This window comes from Pantherophis guttatus, chromosome 5 (genome assembly GCF_059756535.1).
Source record: "Pantherophis guttatus breed Tessera chromosome 5, ASM5975653v1, whole genome shotgun sequence".
Lineage (NCBI taxonomy): Eukaryota > Metazoa > Chordata > Lepidosauria > Squamata > Colubridae > Pantherophis > Pantherophis guttatus.
The window spans coordinates 74,980,900-75,007,759 of NC_142067.1; the positions used below are offsets into that span (position 1 = coordinate 74,980,900).

Sequence of the window (26,860 nt, forward strand, 5' to 3'; positions counted from 1 at the left end):
ATTAATTTTAAAAATTAAGCAAGACATAGGAAATTAAGGGATAGATGACATTCGTATATTCTAGGAAGTAGAGTGATTTAGGATATTAGGAAACGATAGCTATTGTCTGTGCTCAGGGGATCTGAATAAACCTCTTATAAGTATAATCAATTCTTATTAACTAATCATTTATTAGCTGTTAAATTAATTAAGTATAAATAAGTAATTAACTATAATCAATTAATTGACATTACCAATATTGCAATTTAAGTGCTACTTATTTAAGACTCCGACTGGAAGTGTCATAGACTGTTAGACTGAAATTGAGGGAATACTAGACCTTTCCCACACTTGAAAACTAAGAAAAATATTAGTACCCTAAAACAACGGAATTATTGAACAAAAAAGGTGACAACAGTGAATGATAATTTGGAGAAACATTGAGAGAATAATTAGAGATCAAAAAATAATTCTGAGAGAAATGACAAGCATGTCATCAACGATCTTGAAAACTGGAAAAAAAACACCCTCCAATCCCACTATAACCATGACCTTCCCAGCTATGCAGAAATCAACGGAAGGCCTACCCAAAACAGAAAAATCTACAACACCATCACTGCAAACCGTTCAATCATCATTGACGTTAATACAAGAAACTATGATGGCTATGCAGAAGAAAATGTTAAATAACTATTCTGAATTAAAAACAGATATACATGCACTGGACCAAAAGATGAATGAAATTCAAGTCTCAATATTTAATAATGAACAAAGGATCCAGAAGGCGGAGCAAAGAATTGAACAGAATGAGAAAAAACTAGATACGGTAGACCAGACATTGACGATGCAGAACAAGGAATTAGAAGATTCATTAATCCAACTGGAAATGGACAGGGCATCATTTTACTTATGGTTCCAAAATGTCATAGAAGACAAAGAGGAAGATCTGGGAGAAAAAATGGCTGAACTGATAGCGGAAGTGCTCCAACAGAACAAGAAATTATCAGAGAATTGGACGATGTTTATAGGGTACAAACAAACTATGCGAGGAGAAACAGGCTCCCTAGGGAAGTCCACATGAGGTTTGCGAGAAAGAAAGTGAAAAACATCTTGTATAACATGGCGAGAGGGGCAAATTACGTACAGAGGAAAAGAGGTGATTAAAGCAGGTGCCAAGAAGAATGAGGGAGGTAAGAAAGGACCACAGATTCCTAGCTATGCAACTGAATAAAAGGAACATACTATTCAGATGACTCCTGCCAGAAGGGATGCTAATCACCTGGCAGGGGAGGAAAATAAAAATAGATAGTCTGAGTTCAGCACAAGATTTCCTTGACCAGCTAAGAGGGGCGGAAGAAGAACAGAGCAGTAAAGAGGAAATCGAGGCAATTAACCTAGAAGAAGAAACCTCACATAAACGAAACAGTAAGGAAGAAATCGCGGAGGAGAAGAAGATAGAAGAAGCCAAAGGGAAAAAAACAAGACCAGTAAGAGCCGTAAGAACAAACAGGAACTAGGAACCAGACAAGGAAATCAGGAATGAATAATCTAAAACTAATATCAATAAATGTTAACGGATTGAATGATTACAAAAAGAGGAAGTTAACACTCACAAAGTTAGCGAAACAAAATGCAGATATAATCTGCCTACAGGAGGTCCATATAAAAAAGGATGAGGGCGCTTGTCTAGAATACACAAAATACGGCAAAGTATTCACTTCACTAGCAGAGAAAAAAAAGTGGGGGGTAGTAATTTATGTAAAAAAGGGAATAGAAGCTGAATTAAAGTATAACGATACGAAGGGCAGAACTCTTATGATCGAGGTCACTAGAGGTAATTCCAAAATGTTACTAGTGGGCATCTATGCTCCAAACAAAAAACAGGGAGAATACTTCCAAAAACTCCATGAACAATTAGGAAAATTGGCACACAATGAAATTTGCATAATAGGTGACTTCAATGGCATTGTAGATCCGGACAAAGATCATAAAAGTAATAAATCCAACAAAAATAAAAGAACAAATTTTCCAAGAGCATTTTTTGATTTAGCAGACGAATTAAATTTAATTGACATATGGCGAACCTTGCATCCAGACGTTAGACAGTATACATTCTATTCCAACCCGCAAAAGTCATGGTCTAGAATAGACATGGCATGGGTTACCAGGAAGGTGGGATTAGATATAAGGACGGCAGATATTAGCCCAAATATTTGGGCGGACTATAACCCCCTTGAAATAATTTGGAAGAGTATAAAGAGAAAGAAACAACAGAGATGGAGGCTCATTGAATGACAAAGAATGTATAGAAAAACTGGAAGAAGTAAAGCTCTTCTTTGAAGAAAATGAGAACCAAGGAACACCACGAGAAATAGTCTGGGATGCTATGAAGGCCTATTTAAGAGGGGTAGTGATATCCCACAATGCATTCAAAAATAAAGAAAAAAGGAAATCCTTGGAAGATATCCTTAACCATTTAGGAGAAGCGGAAAGGAAGCTCCAGGATAATCCTGGAGACGAAGTAGCAAAACAAAATAGGTTGATGTGGAGACACAAAATGAACATCTTTGACCAAGAGGAATTAGCCCTAAAAATAAAAAGAACAAAACAATATTACTTCGAGAATGCCAACAAGTTGGGAAGGTAGTTGGCCTACAAATTGAAAAAAGAAAACGAAAAAGGGCAAATCCATGTATTAGAAGATGCCAAGGGTAACCTTTTAAATAAAGAAGACAAATTAGAAAGAGCAAGGGAATACTACGAAGCCCTATATAGAGCAATATCTGGCAAACGCCGAGCTCCCACAAATAACGGAGGAAGAGAGGGAAATGCTTAATGGAAAAATAACACTGGAAGAGCTTAAAACAGCCCTCTCCAAAATCAAAAATAACAAAGCACCAGGCCTGGATGGATTCCCAGGGGAAATATACAAAAAAATTGGAAGAAAAAATACAACCAAAATTAGTGGAAATTTTTAATGAGGCCTTGATGAGTGCAAAAATTCCAGATACATGGAGGGAAGCGCATGTCACACTCCTACCAAAAGAAGGTGCCGACCTAAAACAAATTCAAAATTACAGGCCAATATCCCTTCTTAACACTGACTATAAATTGTTCATGAGTATAATGGCCGAGAGACTTAAAAAAATATTAAACACTTGGATACACAAAGATCAAAACGGATTTCTCCCGGGGAGGCAAATTAAGGACAATTTGAGAATTGTATTAAACACTCTGGAGTACTATGAAGAGCATCCCGGAAAGCAGATGGCCCTAATTTTTTTGGACGCCCAAAAGGTGTTTGACAATTTGAATTGGAATTTTATGATCAACCAAATTAGAATAATGGGATTCGGATTAAATTTTGTAAAAATGATAGAAACTATTTATGACAACCAAAGGGCGAGCATTCTAGTGAATGGTGACAGGACAAGAAGGTTTCAGATTAGGAAGGGGGTAAGGCAAGGCTGCCCCCTATTACTGCTATTATTTATTTTGGCCCTAGAAGTCCTATTGCGAAAAATTAGAAAAAATGAAGAAATTAAAGGTCTAAAGATCAGGAAAGAAGTCTACAAAACGCAAGCATTTGTGGATGATGTGGCCCTAATATTAGAAGATCCCTTAGAATCCGGACTAAAAGTATTAGAGGAATTGGGCAAGTACGGAGAGGTGGCAGGCTTTAAATTGAATAAAACTAAAACTAAAATACTAACTAAAAATGTAACTGAAGATCAGAAAAAAGAGATAGAAGAATCGTTGGGATTACAGGTAGTCAAAAAAATAAAATACCTGGGAATTTGGATAACTAAAAGGTGCTCATCCCTAAAGGAAGATAATTATGTTCCCCTAATTAGAAACAAGATTTGGACAGATGGAAGAAAATCAAATTATCATTTTTAGGCAAGATAGCTGCGATCAAGATGAACATCCTTCCCAAAATTTTATTCTTGTATCAAAACATACCAGTGATCCTAGACAAAAAATTTTTTTTAGAACTAAATAAAAACATCAGGAATTTTTATAGGATGGGAAAAAACTGAGGATCTCACTTAAAATTCTACAGGGAAAAAGGAATATGGGAGGTTTTGGACTTCCAGATTGAGAATCGTATTACAGGGCAGCCAAGCTAGTATGGATAAGGGAGTGGGCCATATTGGAAAATAAGAGAATTCTAACCTTAGAAGGCCACGACCTACAGAAGGGGTGGCATGCCTACCTGTGGGACACAGACAAAAAAAAGAAAACTTACTTTCATAGACATAAAATTAGGGAGTCCCTTATCTAAACATGGACTGGAATTAGACAGCGATACTATACAAAAGTCCCCAAATGGCTCTCCACGATGGAGGCCTTGATTTATCCAAACAGGTGGGGAATGGAGAAAATGTGCAGATATAAAGACATATTAGATGGGGGAGGAAACCTTAAATCAATTGACACTCTGAGACACCAAGGTATAAATTTAGTGGACCTACTTACAAGTAAAATCAAGATATCAGAAAGATAAGGAAGATTATGGCTTAGAATTAGGATATAATGGACTAGACAAAATTTTGATGGGATCGGAGAAAAAAGTTTTGGCCAAACTATATAACTATTTATTAGATGAGGACAGAGCTGAAGAGACAGCTAAAAACCAATTGAGAGTATGGGAAAAAAACATAAGACATAGTTTAAATTTTAACGAATGGGAAGAGGCATGGAATAAAAACTATAAATTGACTAGAGCCGCGACATATAAGGAGAATCAGTACAAAATGCTTCACAGGTGGTACTTAGCACCTGCCAGACTAGCTAAGATGTTTCCCAATATGCACCCCAACTGTTGGAAATGTGGCCATGGTCAGGGCATCTTCTTTCATATGTGGTGGACATGCGCCGAAGTGAAAAGATACTGGAACAGAATTTGGAGATGGATACAAGAAATAATTGGAGAAGATATAGAATTGACATCGGAAATATTTCTCCTGGGAATAGTAAAGAAGGGGTATGGAAAGAAAAAGATTCATCTGATAATACCTTGGTAGTACAGTGGTTTAATGCACCCTGTTATTAACACAGCTGCCTGCAATTTCTGCAGGTTCGAATCTTACCAGGCTCAAGGTTGATTCAGCCTTCCATCCTTTCTAAGGTAGGTTAAATGAGGACCCAGTTTGTGGGGGCAATAAGCTGACTTTGTATAAATATACAAAAGTATGAAGGCTATTGCTTAACGCATTGTAAGCCGCCCTGAGTCTCCGGAGAAGGGCGGCATATAAATCAAATTAAAAAATAAATAAATACATATAACCACAGCTGCTAGACTGGCGTATGCACAACTCTGGAAAGAGAAAACCCTGCCACCAGAAGAACTTATAATTAGGAAAATACTGGAGTGCGCAAAGATGAGTAAATTAATGTATGAAATAAACAACGATGAGAACTCAGAGTATTATACTGTGTGGGAAAGGTGGTACGAATGGATGAACAACAGAATTAAAGAGGGAGTATAAGGTACGATAAATAAGTAGTAACAAACTGACTAAGTGACACCAGAGACATTTTATGTATATATGTATAAACACTGCAGATCCGATGTTAATAGAAATGAAATTTTTGTCTTGTATATATATAAAACTTAATAAAGTATACAAAACTGATGTTTGACGACCATCGGTGGTCCCCTACCCTTGGACTTTGTCTCCCCTAATGATTATATGTATTCGGTGTTGGAACTCCTCGCCCTGCTCCCCTCTCGCAGGTTTGGCCCTCCACATTACCGAGGGCCTATCTCGATGACGGACTTTGGAGCCTGGAGAGATGGCATGGACCAAAGAAGTATTTGTGGGGTTTTCTAGGGAAATTTTTTAAGATTTTAAGGGTTCTGGGAGGGAGGGTTGTAATAATCTTTTTAGAGAAACTGGGAAGACGACTATGGGGGATGGGGGGGAAAATCCACCAGGGTCAGAGCCGAGCCCGGCACAGGGTAACGATTCGGGGGGTGCTAGACGAGGGATTGGGAAAGGGATGGGGGACGATACCTATGAGGGTTGTACCATCAGCACGGTAGACGGGAGGGGCAGATATGGCAGGAGCAGGGGACCATATCATGTGTTGGGGGCTCGCACTTGCTGTCTGAGAGCAATTGCTTGCCCCGGTCCCCAAGGCTCCGCTCGGATACTAGGTGGCTTAGATACTCAGGATCTGGGCCTTCGGCTGATGCTATGCAATGCCAGGTCCGTGGTAAACAAGGCCCCCCTCATTCACGATCTTATACAAGAGGGAGGAGCGGACCTGGCGGGTATTACGGAGACCTGGCTGGGCCCGGAGGGCGGCGTCCCTCTGGTTGAAATGTGCCCACCAGGCTTCAGAGCATTCCATCAGCCGAGGGTCCAGGGGAGGGGTGGGGTGGTGGCGGTTATTATTAACGAGGATCTGGGTCCGAGGGAGACCGCTGGGCCTCAGATAGCCGGATGTGAGTCGCTCCTTGTGAGGTGGGGTCGTGGGGTTCAGATGGGCTTGTTGCTTATGTACCTGGCTCCCTGTCGCGTGGCAACAGCCCTACCTGAGCTACTTGACGTGATAGCCACGGTGGCAGTAGATACACCCAGGCTTTTAGTCATGGGTGATTTCAACTTGCCATCCGTTGGTGAAACGTCTGAGGTGGCTCGGGAGTTCATGGCTTCCATGACGGCCATGGACCTGACCCAGCTAGTTCATGGCCCTACTCACAAGGGAGGTTACACTCTGGACTTGATTTTTGTCTCTGGCCAGTGGTTGAGTGGTCTTGTTATAGGGGATATAGACATGGAACCCTTGTCATGGACTGACCATTCACTCCTTCGCCTGGATCTTCAAACTGCTGCCCCCCGCCGCAGGGAGGCGGACCCAATTAGATGGATCTGCCCCAGATGCCTGATGGATCATGATAGGTTCCAGATGGAGCTTGGGCCATTTCCTGAGGATCTAGCACATGACTCGGCCGAGGACCTGGTAGCCGTCTGGGATCGGGCGGCTGGTGGGGCCTTGGACCGAGTCGTGCCTTTGCGGCCTCTGACCCGGTGCCGATCCCGGGCGGCTCCTTGGTTCACTGAGGAGCTGAGGGAAATGAAGCGCCGGAAAAGACACCTGCAGAACGGTTGGAGGGCCAGTCTCGCTGAATCTGATCGAACACTGGTAAGGTCGCATATTAAGGCCTACCTAGTGGCAATAAAGACGGCAAAGTTTAATTACTTTTCCGCCTCTATTGCGTCATCAGGGAATCATCTGGCCGCCCTGTTTAGGGTGACCCGCTCTCTGCTCCATCCGGGAGTGCGGGAGGATCCCTTGGAAGGCAGGGCGGAGGATTTCGGACAATACCTGTATGACAAAATCGCTCAGATCCGGGGGGATTTGGACTCTGACTGGGTAGATCAGGGCAGGGTGACGAGGAATAGTCTTGAGAATGTTATCTGGGAGGAGTTTGATGCTGTGACTTCCGATGATGTGGACAGGATTTTGGGGAGACTTAGTGCGGCCACATTTTTACTGGACCCGTGTCCCTCCTGGATGGTACTGGCTTCCCGGGAGGTTACACGAGGCTGTCTCCAGGGTGTTATCAACGCTTCGTTGAGTGAGGGTCACTTCCCTGCTTCCTTGAAAGAGGCGGTGGTGAGGCCTCTCCTCAAGAAGCCCTTCCTGGACCAGGTAGTATTGGCCAACTACCGTCCTGTCTCCAACGTTCACTTCGTGACGAAGGTTGTTGAGAGTGTGGTTGCACAACAGTTTCCACAATTCCTAGAGGAAACATCTTATCTAGATCCGTTCCAGTCGGGTTTCAGGCATTGGTCGCGTTGGTAGATGATTTCTGGAGGGCTCGAGACAGGGGTTGCTCCTCTGTTCTAGCCCTGTTAGACCTCTCAGCGGCTTTTGATACCATCGACCATGGTATCATGCTGCACCGGTTGGAAGAGTTGGGGATGGGGGGCACTGTGCTACGGTGGTTCTACTCCTTTCTCTCCGACCGGTCGCAGTTTGTGTTGGCAGGGAGGCAGAGGTCGACCTCGAGGCCTCTCATCTTTGGAGTGCCGCAGGGATCGGCCCCCTCGCCCCTTCTGTTCAACATTTATGTGAAGCCGTTGGGCGAGATCATCCATGGCTTCGGGGTGAGATACCACCAGCACGCTGATGACACCCAGCTGTACATCTCCACCCCAGGCCACCCCAATGATGCCCTTGAAGTGATGTCCCAGTGCCTGGAGGCTGTGCGGATCTGGATGGGGAGGAAAAGGTTCAAGCTCAACCCTTCCAAGACTGAGTGGCTGTGGCTCCCGGCATCCCGATATAGTCAGTTGACTCCATCACTGACTATTGGGGGCGAGTCTTTGGCCCCCACAGAAAGGGCTCGCAATCTGGGAGTCCTGCTGGATATGCAGCTGTCCTTGGAGGAACATCTGACGGCTGTAACCAGGGGGACTTTTTGTCAGGTTCGCCTGATTCGCCAGTTGCGGCCCTTTCTTGATCGGGATTCCCTGTGCACAGTCACTCACGCCCTCGTCACCTCTTGCCTTGACTACTGCAACGCTCTCTACATGGGGCTCCCCTTGAAGAGCACCCGAAGGCTCCAACTGGTCCAGAACGCAGCAACGCGGGTAGTGACAGGAGCAGCATGGCGCTCCCATGTAACACCACTCCTGCGCGAGCTGCACTGGCTCCCGGTGGTTTTCTGGGTGCGCTTCAAGTTGTTGGTCATCACCTTTAAAGCGCTCCATGGCATAGGGCCTAGCTATTTTCGAGACCGCCTGTTGCTACCGACGACCTCCCATCGACCCGTGCGCTCCCACAGAGAGGGCCTCCTCAGGGTGCCATCAGCCAAACAATGTAGGCTGGTGACCCCCAGAGGGAAGGCCTTCTCTGTGGGGGCACCTACCCTCTGGAATCAGTTGCCCCCAGAGATAAGGAGAATCCAAGACCTCAGTGCCTTCCGCCATGCCCTTAAAACCCACTTTTACCAGCATGCCGGGCTGGTTTAAGAAGAAATTTGGTTTTAAATTATTGGGGTTTTAAATATGGTTCAGCCAAATTTATCTAACTTGTTTTATTTCTATTTTAAATTTTGTATTTATATGTTTTATTTCATGGCTGTTCACCGCCCTGAGTCCTTCGGGAGTAGGGCGGTATACAAATCTAATAAACAAACAAAATAAACAAATTTTTAAAAGTTTTAAATTGGTTTGTGATTTTTAATTTTTGGGCCAAATTTATATATATTTTAATTGTTTTTTAATATTTGTATTTCATGTTCTTAATTCTGGCTGTACACTGCCCTGAGTCCTCAGGGAGAAGGGCGGTATATAAATTGGAAATAAAATAAAATAAAATAAAATAAAAAACCATGTGTGTCTTTGACCAAGACTGAGTCAAAAGCTGGGGACCATTGGCAGAAGGCGTGTCCTCGCTGCTTTGACAGACTCAGTCTAATTGGCTGATAGACGAGGACAACTGATTCCTGGATGCTGCCTCCACTACAATGGAGAACTGTATAATGGTCAGATCCCATAGATCCAGGGGTGAAATGCTCCCGGATCGGACTGGATCGGGCGATCCAGTAGCGATGATGGCTGGTAGTTCGGAGAACCGGTAGCGATGGCAGCTGGAGGCTCCGCCCACCCGCCCAGAAGTCATTACTTCCTGGTTTTTTGAGCCTCTGCGCATGTGCTTGGGCCAAGAGAGACAGTGGTGGAGGCACTGCATATGCAGCCCCAGGATATCCGTCCTCTCTCCTGGAGCACCACTGCCGCCCCAGAGCTTGCCTTAGCCTCTGCAGCCCACTGGCCCCCCTTGCCCTTCTTCCGAGTGCAGCGCTTCTGCTTGTTGGGCCACTTCCCTGCAGCGCTTCTGCTGGTGCCACCACGCAAGCCTCCCATGAGGAAAAAGAGGAAAAAAGCAAAGCAGCTGGCTGCAGAGCTGCCAGTTTCAGGAAGTGGCCCAACAGGCAGAAGCGACACGCCCAGAAAGCAACATGACTCGCCCACTCACCACCTGATCGCCCTTCACTTTGGGTCGGGGGCTGGGCCCCAGAGACACGCCATTCACCGAAGCCCCGGAGCTGCCGCCTGCCCACCGCCTGCCCCAACCGGGTCGGGGAATGCACCATTCCCCGACTCCAGCCTTGATGCAGAGCCACCGCCCGCTCGCTCTTCGCCACGCAGCGTGTCCTACTCCTTACCTTTCTCCCGCGGCTGGCTGCTAGGGAAGGCAAGCGCCCGAAAGTTACTGGAGCTGCTCTCCTTGAATGTGCTGCCACCATCGCCATCCTGGTCCATGCGCCGGCTACGCAAGTGCTCACCATTTATTTCATTCATTCATCAGTGGCAGGTTGGGTGTGCGCTTGCGCAGCCGGCGCGTGGACCAGGGCAGCGATGGTGGTGGCACATTCAAGAAGGAGAGCAGCTCCGGTAACTTTCAGGTGCTTGCCTTCCCTGGCAGCCAGTCGCGGGAGAAAGGTAAGGAGTATGACATGCCAGTGGCGAAGGACGAGCGGGCGGCAGCTCCACGGCAAGGCTGGAGTCAGGGAATGGTGCATTCCCTGACCCAGCTGAGGCAGGCGGTGAGCAGGCGGCAGCTCCGGGGCTTCAGTGAATGGCACATCTCTGAGCCCCAGCCCCTGACCCAAAGCAAAGGGAGAGCGGGTGGTGAGCGGGCGGCAGAATAGAAATTTAAAATGTTTTCCTACCGGGTTCTGTGGGCGTGGCTTGGGGGGGTCTTGTGACTGAGTGCGCGTGGCTGTGAGTGACATTGAGTTGGCCACGCCCACTTAGTCACAGGACACCCCCCCACCAAGCCATGCCCACAGAACTAGTAGGGAAAAAAATTAGATTTCACCCCTGCATAGATCCCTATCGTGATGCTGCCATTCTTGTGGTGAGGGAGCTTGGGTGCATTCTTTAGTTTGTCCTGTAATCCCTTTCCTTCAATAAAAGTTCCTTTTGAAATGTTGATTGTTTCAAGAGGTTTACTTTCTTGAACGGAGAGGAGAGACACTTACAATAATATAAAGTTATAATATGAAGTTGAATTTGCAGAGAAAGAAGATAATGTATGAAGATGTTGATGTTACTAAAACATCAACCAGGTCTATATAAAACAGTCTTATCACTAGGTAATAAATCCCACTTGAAGTCAGAGTACGTTCTTTTCAAGTAAAGATCAGGATAAGAGATGGAAAGGTTTGTTTTTAAACCTTTGAGGCAAAATGAACTATAGCAAATCCTTGGCCAAATTATGTACTTCACTGGACCACTATGGTTTTGGAAGGTGGAAACTATTTTCTAATAATTTGATTCATAACATGCTCAAACCATATTATCACAAAATTCATTGGCCAGCAAAGCATCCCTCTTAAAAATATGTTTTTTATCAGATTGGATAATAACAGAAAAAAATAGCCACAGCAACTGTTTTATTCTCTTTTTTCAGGTGTTATCTCATACCATATACAAGTATGCCATCCATATACAGTACAATTAAATTATATCCTACCATTTGAACCAGTGGTGGGTTCCTCCCGGTTCCGCCGAGCCAATAGCGGTGACGATATGACGTCACCGAAAAAGGTTCCCACCCACCCCCGCCTCCACCACCCACAAAAATAAATGGGTAGACCAGTGCCTGCAAAAATACATGAGTAGATCAGTGCCTGTAAAATACATGAGTAGATCAGTGCCTGAAAAAATAAATGTGCTTACCTCTTCTTTTGCAGTTTTATAAACTTTCTTCATTTTTGCAATCTTCTGCCTAGCTTGATAAGAGCGGCGTTGTGACATTCTCTGGGCTGCCTTTTGTTCTTGTCTTGATAGGGAGGTAGTTATGAAACCAGGTGACATAGACCTAGAAAAGAACTGGTGTTTTGAACATTATTTTCACAGATCCTACAGTACAAATGCTACTATGGATGTGAAATGTCATTAAATATTAAAATAAATACTGTGAAAACTATTATTTTTGTGCTCTGAAGCAGAGATGTATATAGCAATTGGCTTCAAAATAGTGAGCATGGCCAGATGACTGAAATCCCAGCGCACATAACAAGGGTGTGGCCTCAGTCACAAAATTGCACATGTTTTGAAGATAATTAATGTCACTACAGACACTTCTGGAAGATCATGTTGCTATTTTTTTTATTCCTATTAAGGAACATGTGTGCAAATTTACATTGATATTACTTTCTCATCCCTCACTTCTGGAAAGCAGTGAATTAAGTGACTTAAAGTTTCTAATAGTATCCAAGGCACTATTTTTTCCTAAATGATACTGTGAATTGGTGGATGACATGATTGATGAAAATGAAGAAATGGGAAATAAATGCAAATATCTAAGTATACCTGAAAATCATGGATGCCTTAAAAATAATCTCTGAAGCTCATTTACTATTTAGGTTATTTTTAAATTTAAGATTACATGGCCACCCTATTTGCAAATATTGTATGCAACTTTGGACAACGTACAGCCATAAAACAAATCATAATGTAAAAAATATCATAAATGAAAACCAATAACACAATTGGACATATATTCAACCTCTCAGGATAAAGCCACCTAATATTTTGGTCTGAAAGAATACCTAGGTCTTCAAGGCTTTCTTAAAACCAACATGATTGAGGCCAGTTCAAATATTAAAGGGGAGCTCATTCCATATGGCAGGTGCCACAAATGAAAAGTAATTCTGGTTCTGTCAGAAGGCATTGTTTTAAGGTTAGGGAACTGCAGCACACCCATTCTGTTGGAATGTTTGAGATGCATGCCATTAAGGGCTTTAAAGGTCATGACCCAGTACTTTGAATTGCACTTGGAAGCCTACTGGGAAACAAGGCCCCTCGCAAAGGAGAGAGATCCACTACATTGATGCATTAAGGTGCATCCATAACCCACCAACACTGTTAGATTCTAGAGCACCTCCATCTTCCAGATTTTCTTTAAGGGCAGCCTCATACAATAATCCAAATTACTTGAGAAGTAACTTCAGCCTAAGTGATGTTGAGCAGATTGTCCCAGTTCAAGAATGCTTGCACTACATGTAGTTGTGCCAAGGATTTCCTGTCCATAGTTTCCACTTGCTCATTGAATGGAAGCTATGAGTCCAAGACAACCATCAATACTATGGTTGATGGTATTAGAAGTTGCTGAGAGGTCAAGAAGGATGGATGCATTACTTCCATTTCCTGCCTTCCATAGGCAAGCAACAAATTTCACCAATACTGTCTCATACCATGTCTTGATCTGAATCTAGACTGAAAGGGGAGGGGGATTCTTTGCCTGCTGAATGTATATCTTTTTTTCATAATGACCAAATACAGTTTCTTTCCCTTTTTCCTTCTCTATCCAATTATTGCTTCCCTCTGTCTCACCGCCATCCAAATGTGTTCTCATTCCTTTCCTTCACCTATACTTACTCCATTTGCTGGTGTACTTTTCTCTCTCTCTCTTTTTTTTTTTTTGCTATTCCTGATGGAAGAGGAAGGGGAATGCATGTATGATATGTTTCTATGTGCAATACAGATTTATGTATGAGAGAAAGAACAATTGGTACATGCAGATCAGTATGAATTATTGCTTAAATGGGACTATTTTACAGGAAGTTGTTTTTTTAATGAACAGTTACTAATACAATCATCTCTGCCTTTTGGGGGTTGGATGGTGAGGAATGTAGCTTGCAGCAGATATATAAACATAGACACAAATAGGTATACCAAATATATCACAAGCATACTTTATTTGTATGTCCTCAGTTGATAATGTGGGTTCCTGTATATTACACAAACTTTCTATATCAGGGATGTCAAACTCGCATCATGTTGTCATCATGTGACGTATCACAATTTTTTTCTCCTTCACTAAAATGGAGGTGGGGGTGGCCAGCACATGATGCATCCGGCCCATGGGCCGCAAATTTGACACCCCTGTTATATTCACAATTTTTTCATAACTCCTTTTCATTTGGGAAAGGGAGGGTATTTTAAACATAGGGTCATCTTCCTATGCATACAATATTATGATTAAAACAATTTTCTGCTTTTTTATATCTGCGCATTAGCCTATGGTTTAAATATAATATCTGAAAGGCTGAAAAATATTCTAGAAAAAATCTACTCCACAGACCTGGTATTTTCTGGTAGACCCCCATTCAAATACTAACCTAGTCTAACTCTTTTTAGCTTGAGATCAACCAATGTCAGATCTATGTTATCACATCCACTCTAATATTTATAGTATATTCTCGTAATTAAAATAATGGACAAATGTGCAAACCAAATATTCCTACTGCAACATGTAAAATTGTATTGCCTCCCTTTTGTAGTACTAAGAAGATATTAAGATGGCATTACCATGTTTTCCCGAAAATAAGACCTGGTCTTATTTTCTTTTGGGCCCCGGAATACCACCAATCAGCTGTTCCAGGCTGTGGGGATCACTGTCGCCCATCAGTGCTGCCCATTGCCACTGCCACCTATCGCCACCTCCGCATGCTCCATTTTCAGCCTCCGTGCGTCACGTTTTTGGCAGGGATTGCCGCTGCCACCTATCCCCACCATCTGGAACGGGCCAAAAACGGGATGCATGGAGGCGGCGATAGGTGGCAGCGGCAATGGGCGGTGCCAGCACCGATTGATGGCACCAATCCCCACAGCCTGGAACAGCTGATTGATGGTATTCCAAGAGGCAGATCCAACTGCCAATCAGCTGCTTGTGCTAAATCAGGCTGTGCTGAAGCTCACCAGGCTGTTTGCTGCAAGGAGGCAAATTGCTGGGAGGCAGAAGCTGAAGGGTGGGGCCCGGCAGGTGGGCGGGGCTTCAGCTATATTACAACACACACAGACATTTCCACCCACTTTTTCTGGGGGGGAAGTGCATCTTATAGTCTGAAAAATACGGTATATTGTAGTTACAAATATGACATTTCTCTTGGTATTAATTCTTATCTGTTTTTTAATAAATAAAAGTAAAAGTGAAGAAAGACATTCCAAAGAAAGTTAGCAATCAAATTTGGCGACAATTGACTTTATTTACCTAATTTGACAAACAGCCAGGATTTGAGCACGGCATGTCTCTTCGTTCTGTGGTTTCAGCAACAGAAATGGAAGTTTGGCTCTAAGTCGAGCAGACAGCTTCCCAGAGTATGCATAATCCATGATGTCATACACTATCATTGCTCTAGGCCAATTTTCCAATGTCAGCCTTCTCCAACAATTATGTCTGCCACCATAATATGCTGGAGTTTCATCCATATGACTGGCATACTAGAAAGCCATAAACAAACAATATTTATGAAATGTTAATTATAATCCAATTAAGTTTGGATAGCTGAATTATATATTTATTTTATTCATTTATTAAATTTATATGGCTGCTCATCTCACTTGCATATGATTCTCAGTGGCATATTCTCAGTTAAACATAAATAAAACCATAATCTTCTACCATTAAAAACAATGAAAACCTACATTTAAAATACAATAATAAAAAGACAGAGAATAGACTGGAGCAATATAACCATTTAATAGGCTCTATGAGATCCCAAAGCCTGATGCACATCTATGTTTTAAGGATTCTTCAATAGGCACAAAAATTACATATTGAAAGCATCCCGAAATCCCTCCCCCCAAGGACCCAGGTTGAGTGTCCAATCCACATCTCCCCAAGTTGTCATATGGGGTACTTCTTCAGACGGTCCCCTCTATCTGGTGTGCTGGAATGGTTGACTTTGACAGCTATCAGCTCCCTCTGCAGCTGCTATGAAGACAGTGAGAATTTTCCTCTCTTTTTCGAGATATCTCCACCAGCTCACTTCCCCACCCTCCCAAATATCTGCAATACCTCCCCCCTCCCATTACAATGGAACCGAAAGCAAGCAAGCATCATAGAGGCTGACAGATCCATTGGACAGACAGGGGGTAGCAACAGGGCCAACTGAAACTTTGAAAGTTTGAAAGTTTATTAGATTTCTATACCGCCCTTCTCCCGAAGGACTCAGGGCGGTATACAGCCATATTAAAAACACATAGATTTATAAAATTTAAAACCAATTAAAATTGAATATATAAAATTGACCCTCAATTTAAAAACACACATACACCCATTTAAAATTCATATTAGGCCAGTCCGGCTTGCTGGAACAGAAGGGTCTTAAGGGCGCAGCGAAAAGTACGCAGGTCGGGGCTAAGACGAAGCTCTAGGGGCAGCTCATTCCACAGGGCTGGTGCTCCCACAGAGAAGGCTGGGTGTCGCAAGTCGGCATTGTTTGGCCAACGGCACCCTGAGGAGCCCCTCTCTGTGGGAGCGTATCGGCCAGTGGGAGGTTGTTGATGGCAGAAGGCGGTCTCGTATATATCCCGGTCCTAAGCCATGGACCACTTTAAAGGTGGTGACCAACACCTTGAATCTCACCCAGAAGACCACCGGGAACCAGTGCAGCTCACGCAGGAGGGGTGTTACGTGGGTGCGCCGAGTCGCAGCCATAACCACCCGCGCGGCCGCATTCTGGACCAGTTGGAGCCTCCGAGTGCTCTTCAAGGGGAGTCCCATGTAGAGAGCGTTGCAGTAGTCCAAATGGGATGTGACGAGGGCATGAGTGACCGTGCGCAGGGCATCCCGGACCAGAAAGGGACGCAACTGGTGCATCAGGCGAACCCGATAGAAAGCTCCTCTGGCCACGGCCGTCATGTGATCTTCCAAAGACAGCTGTGCATCCAGGAGAACACCCAAGTTGCGAGCCCTCTCTGAGGGGGCCAGGATCTCACCCCCAATAGTCAGCGATGGAACCAGCTGACTATACCGGGACGCCAGAAGCCATAGCCACTCAGTCTTGGAGGGGTTGAGTTTGAGCCTGTTTCTCCCCATCCAGATCCGCACGGCCTCCAGGCACTGGGACATCACTTTAAGGGCATCATTGGGGTGGTCCGGGGTGGAGATGTACAGCTGAGTATCGTCAGCGTACTGATGGAATCTCACCCCGAAACCACGGATGATCTCGCCCAGCGGCTTCACATAAATGTTGAACAGAAGGGGCGAGAGGACTGACCCCTGTGGCACCCCCATACAAGGCACCGCGAGGTCGACTTATGCCCCCCTGCCAACACAAACTACATACGGTCGGAGAGGAAGGAGAACCACCGCAACACGGTGCCCCCCACTCCTAACCCCTCCAATCGTCGCAGCATGATACCATGGTCGATGGTATCAAAAGCCACTGAGAGATCTAATAGGACCAGGTCAGAGGAGCAACCCCTGTCCCAAGCCCTTCAGAGATCATCAACCAATGCGACCAATGCCATTTCCATGCTGTGCCCTGGCCTGAAGCCCGACTGGAAAGAGTCTAGATAATCAGCTTCATCCAGGTACTGGGGCAGTTGTCGCACCACCACACTCTCAACAACCTTCGCCACAAAGCGAAGGTTGGAGACTGGGCGATACAGCTGGGTCCAGGGAAGGCTTCTTGAGGAGAGGCTTCACCACCGCCTCTTTCAACGAGGGGGGGAAGTAGCCCTCACTCAAAGAAGTGTTAATAATCCCCTGGAGCCAGCCTCGTGTAACCTCCCGGGAGGCCAGCACCAACCAGGAGGGACACGGATCCAATAAACATGTGGCAGCACTAAGCCTCCCCAGAATCCTGTCCACGTCCTCGGAGTCACAGGGTCAAACCCCTCCCAGATAACATTCTCAAGACCCCCCTCCATCACTCCATCTGGATCTACCCAATCAGAGTCCAGACCTTCCCGAATCTGAGTGACTTTGTCATGCAGGAATTGCACAAAATCCTCAGCCCTGCCCTACAAGGGGTCTTCCCTCGCTCCCAGATGAAGGAGGGAGCGGGTCACCCTAAACAGGGCTGCTGGGCGGTTCTCTGCAGATCCGATAAGAGCAGAAAAATAATTAAATTTTGCCGCTTTTATCACCACTAGGTAGATCTTAATATGAGACCTCACCAGTGTTCGGTCAGATTCGGAGCGACTGGCCCTCCAATCACTCTCCAGGCGTCTTTTCTGGCGCTTCATCTCTTTCAGCTCCTCGGAAAACCAGGGAGCCAGTTGAGATCGGTACCGGGTCAGAGGCCGCAAAGGCACGACACGATCCAGAGCTCCGGCGGCTGCCCTATCCCAGGCGACCACCAGCTCTTCAGTTGTGTCATGAGCCAGAGCTTCAGGGAATGGGCCAAGCTCTGTCAGGAACCTATCCAGGTCCATCAGGCGCCTGGGACAGAACCATCTAATCCGTTCTGTCTCCCTGTGGCGAGGTGTAGCGGTTCGAAAGTCCATACGAAGGAGGAAGTGATCTGACCATGACAAGGGCTCGATGACTAAATCCCCTCTTTCCAGATCACTCTGCCACTGACCAGAGACAAAAATCAGGTCCAGAGTGTATCCTCCTCATGTGAGTAGGGCCTTGAACTAATTGGGTCAGGTCCAAGGCCGTCATGGAAGGCAAGAACTCCCGAGCCGCCATAGATGTTTCGCTGACAAATGGCAGGTTGAAATCACCCATAACCATAAGCCTGGGGGTATCAACCGCCACCCCGGCTATCATGTCAGGCAGCTCAGGCAGGGCCGCTGCCACGTAGCAGGGAGCCAAGTACGTAATCAGCAGGCCCATCTGCACCTCACAACCCCACTTCACCAGGAGGGATTCACATCCGGCTATCTGAGGTACAGTGGTCTCCCTCGGACATAGATTTTCTTTAATAATAACTGCCACCCCCCCACCCCTACCCTGAGCCCTCGGCTGATGAAATGCCCGGAAACCTGGTGGGCACATTTCAACCAGGGGCACCCCCCCTTCTGGGCCCAACCAGGTCTCCGTTGTACCCACCACATCCACTCCCCCCTGAATAAGATCATAAATGAGGGGGGGCTTATTTATCACGGATCTGGCGTTGCACAACAACAGCCGAAGGCCCAGGACCTGAGAATCTGTGCTACCTGGGGAACAAGTGAAGCCTTGGGGACCGGAGTGCACAATCGCTCAAAGATAGCGAGAGCGCACTCCCATAACATAATATGGCCCCCTGCTTCCACCATATCTGCCCCTCCCACCCATAGTACAGATCATATGGCCCTCGTAAGATCGAGCTCTAGCCCCCTCCCTGATGTCCAACCCTGCACCCCTAGTGCCGCTGCCCTCTGCCGGACCCGGCCTTGACCCTTGTGGGTTCTCCCCCAATCCCACTCTGGTCACAATTGACCTGCCCGCCACCGATACACTGACTGAACTGCACAGGTCGGAGCGAGTTACCCGACGCCCCGTCTATTTGTGACGCCCTATTTGCGGGACTACATTAGCTAGACAAACCTCGATTGGTCAATGACCTATCTTGGTGGGGAGGGGTGTTGAATATTCATCAGGAAGCTGAAGAGAAGAAGGTTTCCGCCATCCAGGCAGGAAGAATAATTTAAAGTGATTGTTCAATTCGTCTGGCGGCCCCTATAAAAAGGCAAGCCACCCGGCAGACCTTGCTGGAGTTTCCTTGTACATTAAAGAGCTGAAGTCACATTGTTCTCTGCCTCTTCACTCCACCCACTATTTAACAGATAATCCATTTCATTAGGATTCTCTGAAGATATTTTTTTATAAAATGATATATTGATGGTATTTGACTAGGAACAAACTGGCAAAAATGTATACAGGAACTTTTAACAAGTGTTAGAAATATAATCAAATTCCAGGAATATTTTATCACATGTGGTGGTCTTGTGTGTAAATCATACTGGACAAACATAATAATGATAAGGCAGAAAATACTCAAAATGCAAATACTAATTAAATCTGAAGCTTTTCTTTTAGGCATTATGGACAAATCGAAAGAAAAACTGTTTGGAGATCTTATTTCTTTACATGGTAACTGCTGCAAAGATTGTCAATGCCAAATTTTAGAAAGAAAAAGGGTCGGCAACTGTTGAAGAATGGATTTAAAATTGGCAGAGATGGCAAAATTAACTTGATTAGAGACAATGGATTAAACAAGTTCATGGCTTGGGACCAGGTTATGTGAGGGACCGTCTTTTGCCGGTCTCATCGACCCAACTCATCAGAGCAGGAAGGCAGGGAATGCTGCAGGTCCCATCTCCGAGGAAGATACACCTAGCGTGACCCAGAAGAAGGGCCTTCTCCATGGTGGCTCCCTCTCTCTGAAACATCATTCCCCCAGAGATTAGGATGGCCCCCACTCTAATACTCTTCCGGAAGGCGCTGAAGACCTGGTTCTGCCAGCAGGCCTGGGGAATCCAGAGTGGGATAGAGTCCATTAAATGGCTCGTGTGATCTACTTTCTCCGGGACGGGGGGTGGGGAGTGGGGATTTTATTACTACGTTAATTTTTTGATTTTTAATTAGTTTTATTGTTTTTAAATGTGGTTTTTATATTTTGTAAGCCACCTTGAATCGCCATGGGAGAATAGGCGGCGATATAAATTTAATAATAAATAAATAAAATAAATAAATAAATAAGGCATTGCAATTTCCATGTCAGGGACATATTTTTATATAACATAGTATTTTTGGCATATATACTGGTAAATGGAAATATAGTAACTGTTGTAGACCTATTATGCAAGGGGCAGGGGAAATATCAGATACAGTATTTGAGATATATTTTTCAGCATTCAATCAAGATGGACATTTTATGTTGAATATGTTTATGTTTAAACATATATGTTTGTTGTACACACATTTTTATTATTGTTTTTTGTTTGGTTGTTATGTTTGTACTTGTTTTTAATCTGTATTTTAATTTTGTAAAAGCTAAATAAATAAAAAAATATTTTTAAAAAAAGATTCTCACGATCACTTTCTCTATAATCTTTCCTAAGAAAGGAAGCCCAATCGAATCCAAGATTGCTAGATAGCAAGGAGGCTGGTACAGTATTAGAATTCTTGGGGTCTAGGACTTTTCGCCTCGGTCACTTCGCCTTCCCTGTTTCACCTTAAGGTGAAGCCTTTGCGTTATTAGCCACAAACATTTCTCTTCGGCTGACCCGCCCCCAGTCTTTCGCCCCAGCATATTGGCCACGGCCCCTACATCCCAGTCCCTTTGCCAGGGTCCACTTGTCGAAGTACATTTCACGTCGGGCTTTTGGCCTCCCAGGAAAGAGATGAGAACCAGCCCTTGTCTCAGGCACTTTGGACAAAGGGGGGGGGGTTGTCTGTCTTCTTTCTTTCTTTCTCTCCCCTTTCTTTTCTTTTCTTTCTTTTTCTTTCTCCCCCCCCCACTCTTCTCTTCCCATTCGAGGTGATGGATCCCTCATCCTTTACAGCCCCCCCGTCAGCCCACTTGAAACCACCTGTGCTGCACCGGATAAACACACACACACTCATGCTCAGAAGAGGAATCTATCCGGTTTAATCATAGTTTACACGATGGTCAAACAGTAAGCGCTGAAGTTCTTTGGTGAGAAGCAAAGTCGGAGACGGCTGTTTCTCCCGTGCCTCCGGCTTTATAGAACGCCCTTCAAGCGCCCCTCCTTTGCTCTATTACAAATTTAAAGTAACCGCACTGCTTATCCCATTCTGGCTACCTACAGGTCGCCCTTACTTCTGGGTTTTTACTATCTTCTCCTGTCACTGGGATCTGTTTGATGTTGATGGGTTTATTCCCCCACCACCCTTTTTCCTTATACAGTCCATCACCTAATATCACCGTGCCATCCTACATGCTATAACACCCCCTCCACCGTGTGTGTTCTTCCGGGTCTGTTCCATCTCATTCTGGATCTGCACAGATGCTCATGTTCAGTTGTTTCATATTCCCCAGGATATTGTGTCGAGGGGTTGTTTGACACTTGACATGCGCCCCCCCCCACCAGGTCTCCTCCTGGAGGGACACAAAAACAATCTATCAACATCATTAGTTGGAGGCGTGTCTGCCTGGTTTGTTTGGGTATTTCTCATGGAAATGTTTTAGCAAGCGTGGAGCATTTACGTCTTTAGCTTTTACCCATGATGCCTTGGAATCAGGATACCTTTTCCAGCGTACTAAATACCTAATCCTACCATGATATATTTTGGAATCCAGTATCTTTCTGATTTCGTATATGTTTCCTGTTACGGGTCCTGGACGTGTCCCTGTATCCCTTATGTTGGTTGCTGATTTTAGGAGACTTCTGTGGAATACTGGATGTATTCTTTTCAGTAATGGGGGTAGTTTTAATGATACCGTCATGGGATTTATTATTTTGGTGATGGTAAAGGGACCTATATATTTAGGACCCAGTTTTTTACTGGGCATACGTAAATTGATATATTTGTAGAAAGATATACTTTCTCTCCTATCCTAAATGGTGGGTTGTCTCGTCTCCATTTATTTACTTGGGTTTTATATGCCTTAGATGCTTTTTCTAGTGCAGTTTTGATATGTAGCCAACTCTGTTTCACCTTCTCTGTCTATTCTCTTGGATTATGTGGACCTGTCGTTTGTACATCTAGGTCTGGGATGGCTGGGAATTCCTTCCCAGAAACTACTTGGAAAGGTGTATACCCTGTACTGCTGTGCACAGTGTTGTTATATGCTGATTCTGCAAAAGGTAAGAGTTTGTACCAATCCGCTTGTTGGTACGACACATAAGATTGTAGGTATCATTCTACCATGGCGTTGGCCCTTTCAGCTGCTCCGTTGGTGTTTGGATGGAACGCAGAACCCCTGTTCTGTTCCTATTTGTTTTAAGAAATTTCTCCAGAACCGAGTGGTAAATTGGGGACCTCTATCTGAAATTATTTGCTTGGGAGCACCATGAAGACGATATATATGTTGTACAAAAAGTTTCGCTAAACGTCTTGCAGATGGTAGTCCTTTGCAGGGAATAAAATGCGCCTGCTTGGAAAATAAGTCAATGACTGTCCATATTACATTATGTCCTTTGCTATGAGGCAACTCTACAATAAAATCCATGGCAATATCCTCCCAAGGCCTATGTGGGTCAGCCACAGACTGTAATAAACCAAGGGGTTTTCCTGACAACAGTTTGGCTCTTATGTAGACTGGACAACCTTGTACATATGTCTTTATCTGTTTGCTCATATGTGGCCACCAGAACTGTCGACGCACCAAAGTGCATCTCGAGGGGGGTCATGGAATACATACGGGGTTTGGGTAGGGTAACACCAGGTTTTAATTCTATCGCGCAGTCTGTAGGACGGTGGGGTGGAAGGGTTTCGCACTCCTTTTCACTAAAGACCCGCCACAAATCCCTGTATACATGTGGGACCTTCTCTAAACACAGTATCTCCTTCCCCACTGCTCCTGTAGTCTGGTTGTCTTCAGGTGGAGTAGGGCCTACTGCCAACCGCAATTTGCGAAAACCCCCTTCCCACCAGATGGTAGGCTTCCATTTATCTAACCATGATAAGCCTAAAATTATAGGTTCAATCATCTTCTCCACGACTACAAACTGTATTAATTCCTGATGATTCCCAATTCCGAGTGTTACTCGCTGTTACATGACTAGCCAGTTGTCCACCTAGCGTCTAACCATCCATTTGTTCAAAAATGATGGGTTTCTGTAACTTCAAAATGCGAATACCTAAACTGTCTGCTATCGATCTCCGTAACAAGCAACGGGTACAACCAGTATCTACCAAGGCCCCTTGATGTTCTATCCTACCCGTCCTAGGATGGTTCAATGTTACCTGAATAACAAAGGGACGGATAGGATCACATACCATAGGATCTGTTTGTTTTGTATCCTCCTCGGTAAGCTCCTCCTCCACCGGTGTCCGGACGTCAGGGAAACGACCACTCTCGTCACGACCACCGGGCTTACCACTCTTTGATTGACTTGCAATGCGGGAGCGCTCCGATGGTCTGGAGCGTAAGCTCGTCTGTTTGCTGGAACTTGTAGTCGGTACAGCCGGGCCCCGGAGGGGAGGGAGTGGGCAGTCAAGCACCCTATGACCCTCCTGATCACAACGGTAACACCGGAATTGTCGTCGTGAAGAAGCAGCACCTCTTACTCCTGTAGGGGCATAGGTTCGGACACCTCCCCGCCCTACTGGCGGCTTTTCCAACACCTTTCATTGTGGAGCCACGGTGTCACTTCGTGTACAGAACTCCTTCAAACCAACATCTAATTCAATAGCTGCCTTGTACCAGGCTGTTATATAAGGGCCAAGACCCCTATAAACGCAGGCTTGCCGTAGTTCTCTATCCAAACCCATATGGAAATGGTGAACTAACAGGCGTTCAGGCCAGCCCCTCACTCGACCAGCCAACGTACGGAATTCTTTAACATAGTCTTTGGCTGCTCGGCTGCATTGCTTTAAAGAAACTAAATCACCTTCAGCAGCAACCTGGGCACTGGCATCGTCCTCAAACCTGCTCCATAATGCTTCCAGAAACAGGCCTAGATCCGCTAGTTCTCGAGCATGCATAGTATGTAAACTTGCTACCCAGTCAGCTGCCTCGCCCATTAAGACTGTTGTAACAGCCACTACCCTGGCCCATTGAGAAGAATAACAATGTCCGTAGGCATCCATGTAGCTGATTACCTGACTGAGAAACAGAGCTACACGATCTGGGTTCCCAACAAACGTAGCTTGTAAGGGAGGAAAACCCCAGGGTACTTGCGGTATCCATGGTCCTGGAACCCAGGGGCCCGCCGGGTCTCGGCCACGACCAGCCCCCTCCCCAGCCCGAGGACCCCTACGTTCTCGTGACTGTGTTCGTCTAGTAACAGGCTCCCTTTCCCTTTCCTCACGGTGTATATGACTGCGGGGTTGCACTGCACCGCGTAATCCCTCGCCTACCGATGAACCCCCTTCCTGAGAAGCAGACTCTTCTTCCCCTCCACTCCTATATCTGCTGGGGTCTGCCCGCAACTTGGGACTAGCCAAACGCACCCTGGACTCAGAGGTTCCGCCTGCTGACGGTCCAACCTCAGGAAGGGGCATCCCGGAAGCTGGCTTCCCCAAACCTCTCCCTCAACATATCCAACGTAGTCACACCGGGGCCAGTGGAATAACTCCAATCCCCATCTTCTTCTTCTGGCCATTGCCTCTCCCGCCATCCTTGGAATTGCAGGGCCATGGGGGGGTTGTTGACGCCCGAAACCTCAATTTCCCCAGTATAGCGGTACTTTGCCACCAGTTCCCAGACGATGTTTGAACAGCCTCTGTCCCCAATAAGTCCTGGCTTTCTTGCTTGCTTTCTGGCACCGGCAACACCACTCTCTGTTTGGGGCGTACTACTTGTTGTTCGCAACATGCCTCAGGCGCCGCACTCTCCTCTGCCTCCGTCTCTGCCCCCAAGTCCAACACCGAAGCGTCATCCACCGTTCCTTCTGGCATTGCAGCTGCTCCCGTCCTCAGTACCAGGGCTGTGGAGTCGGGAGATAAATGTTCCGACTCTGACTCCGACTCCTCAGGGTTTTTTTGTATTTCCGACTCCAACTCCGAGTCCAGGTACCCAAAATTTCCTCTGACTCCAACTCCACAGCACTGTCAGGGCTATGGAGTCGGGAGATAAATGTTCCGACTCCGACTCCTCAGTTTTTTGTACTTCCGACTCCGACTCCAGGTACCCAAAATTTCCTCCGACTCCGACTCCTCGACTCCGACTCCACAGCACTGCTCAGTACAAGAAAAGAAAAAGCGTCTCCAACTTTCTGTCAGCCCCACTTGGAACCACCTGTGCTGCACCGGATAAACACACACACACTCATGCTCAGAAGAGGAATCTATCTGGTTTAATCATAGCTTACACGATGGTCAAACAGTAAGCGCTGAAGTTCTTTGGTGAGAAGCAAAGTCGGAGACGGCTGTTTCTCCCGTGCCTCCGGCTTTATAGAACGCCCTTCAAGCGCCCCTCCTTTGCTCTATTACAAATTTAAAGTAACCGCACTGCTTATCCCATTCTGGCTACCTACAGGTCGCCCTTACTTCCGGGTTTTTACTATCTTCTCCTGTCACTGGGATCTGTTTGACATTGATGGATTTATTCCCCCTCTTTTTTTCCTTATACCGTCCATCACCTAATATCACCGTGCCATCCTACACGCTATAATACCCCCTCCACCGTGTGTGTTCTTCCGGGTCTGTTCCATCTCATTCTGGATCTGCACAGATGCTCATGTTCAGGTGTTTCATATTCCCCAGGATATTGTGTCGAGGGGTTGTTCGACACTCGACACCCCGCCCCTACCCCACCACTGCGCTGCTCTCAGCAGCCTTGGGAGAGGCTCCGAACTGACAGGCGAGCAGTTTGTGGCGATGCGAACCAGTCCTTGTCTCAGGCACTTTGGTCAAAGGGGGGGGTGTTGTTGGCCCTCCTGAGCCTCCCTCTGAACTGCAGCCCCCGCTCTTCCACTCCCAAAGCCCCCGAGTCCCTGCACCAATTGGCTGGCTGAGAATTGTCCTGGGAGGCCAAAAGCCTGACGCGAAATGTACTTCAACAAATGGGCCCCGGCAAAGGGACTGGGACGTAGGGGCCGTGGCCGATGTGCCGGGGCGAAAGATTGGGGATGGGTTAGCCGAGGATAAAAGTTTGTGGCTAATAACGCAGAGGCGAAAACCTTAAGGTGAAACTGGCAAGGCAAAGAGACGGAGGCGAAAAGTCCCATTCTGGAATTCTTGGGCAACAACCTGCTTTCTTTTTTGGAAGCATTCATCTTAAATTATTAAAAATAACTAGGCAACCCATGACCTGTTGGATCATTGTTTCAGAGATATATCCTTACCAGATTCCTCAATGCCTTCCTCAATGGCAGAACTTCTAATGTACTTCAAAAAGAACGTTGTACTTACCTGAACGTTAGTTCTATGTGCGCTGTGTGAGAGTCCAAGCAATGGGTGTTGTCTGATTGGCCAGAGACTGAGTTGTAATTTGTTTGTTTCATCACACCTCCTCCTTCCTGTTTAGGCTCAGTTTGTTAACGATGGTCTGGAT

At 45.7% G+C, this 26,860-nt stretch overlaps 1 protein-coding gene across 3 annotated transcripts in view; it reads right to left on the reverse strand.

Moving 5' to 3' along the window:
- Positions 1 to 26,860, reverse strand: part of C5HXorf58 (chromosome 5 CXorf58 homolog) — an 83,711-nt gene that overhangs the window by 12,911 nt on the left and 43,940 nt on the right. For all 3 annotated transcript variants that reach the window (XM_034433179.3, XM_034433180.3, XM_087871343.1), the window contains 2 exons: positions 15,004 to 15,233; positions 11,685 to 11,826 (listed from right to left, as the gene is read on the reverse strand). In XM_034433179.3, the coding sequence (XP_034289070.2) occupies positions 11,685 to 11,826; positions 15,004 to 15,233 (372 nt within the window). The remainder of the gene's footprint in view (positions 1 to 11,684; positions 11,827 to 15,003; positions 15,234 to 26,860) is intronic.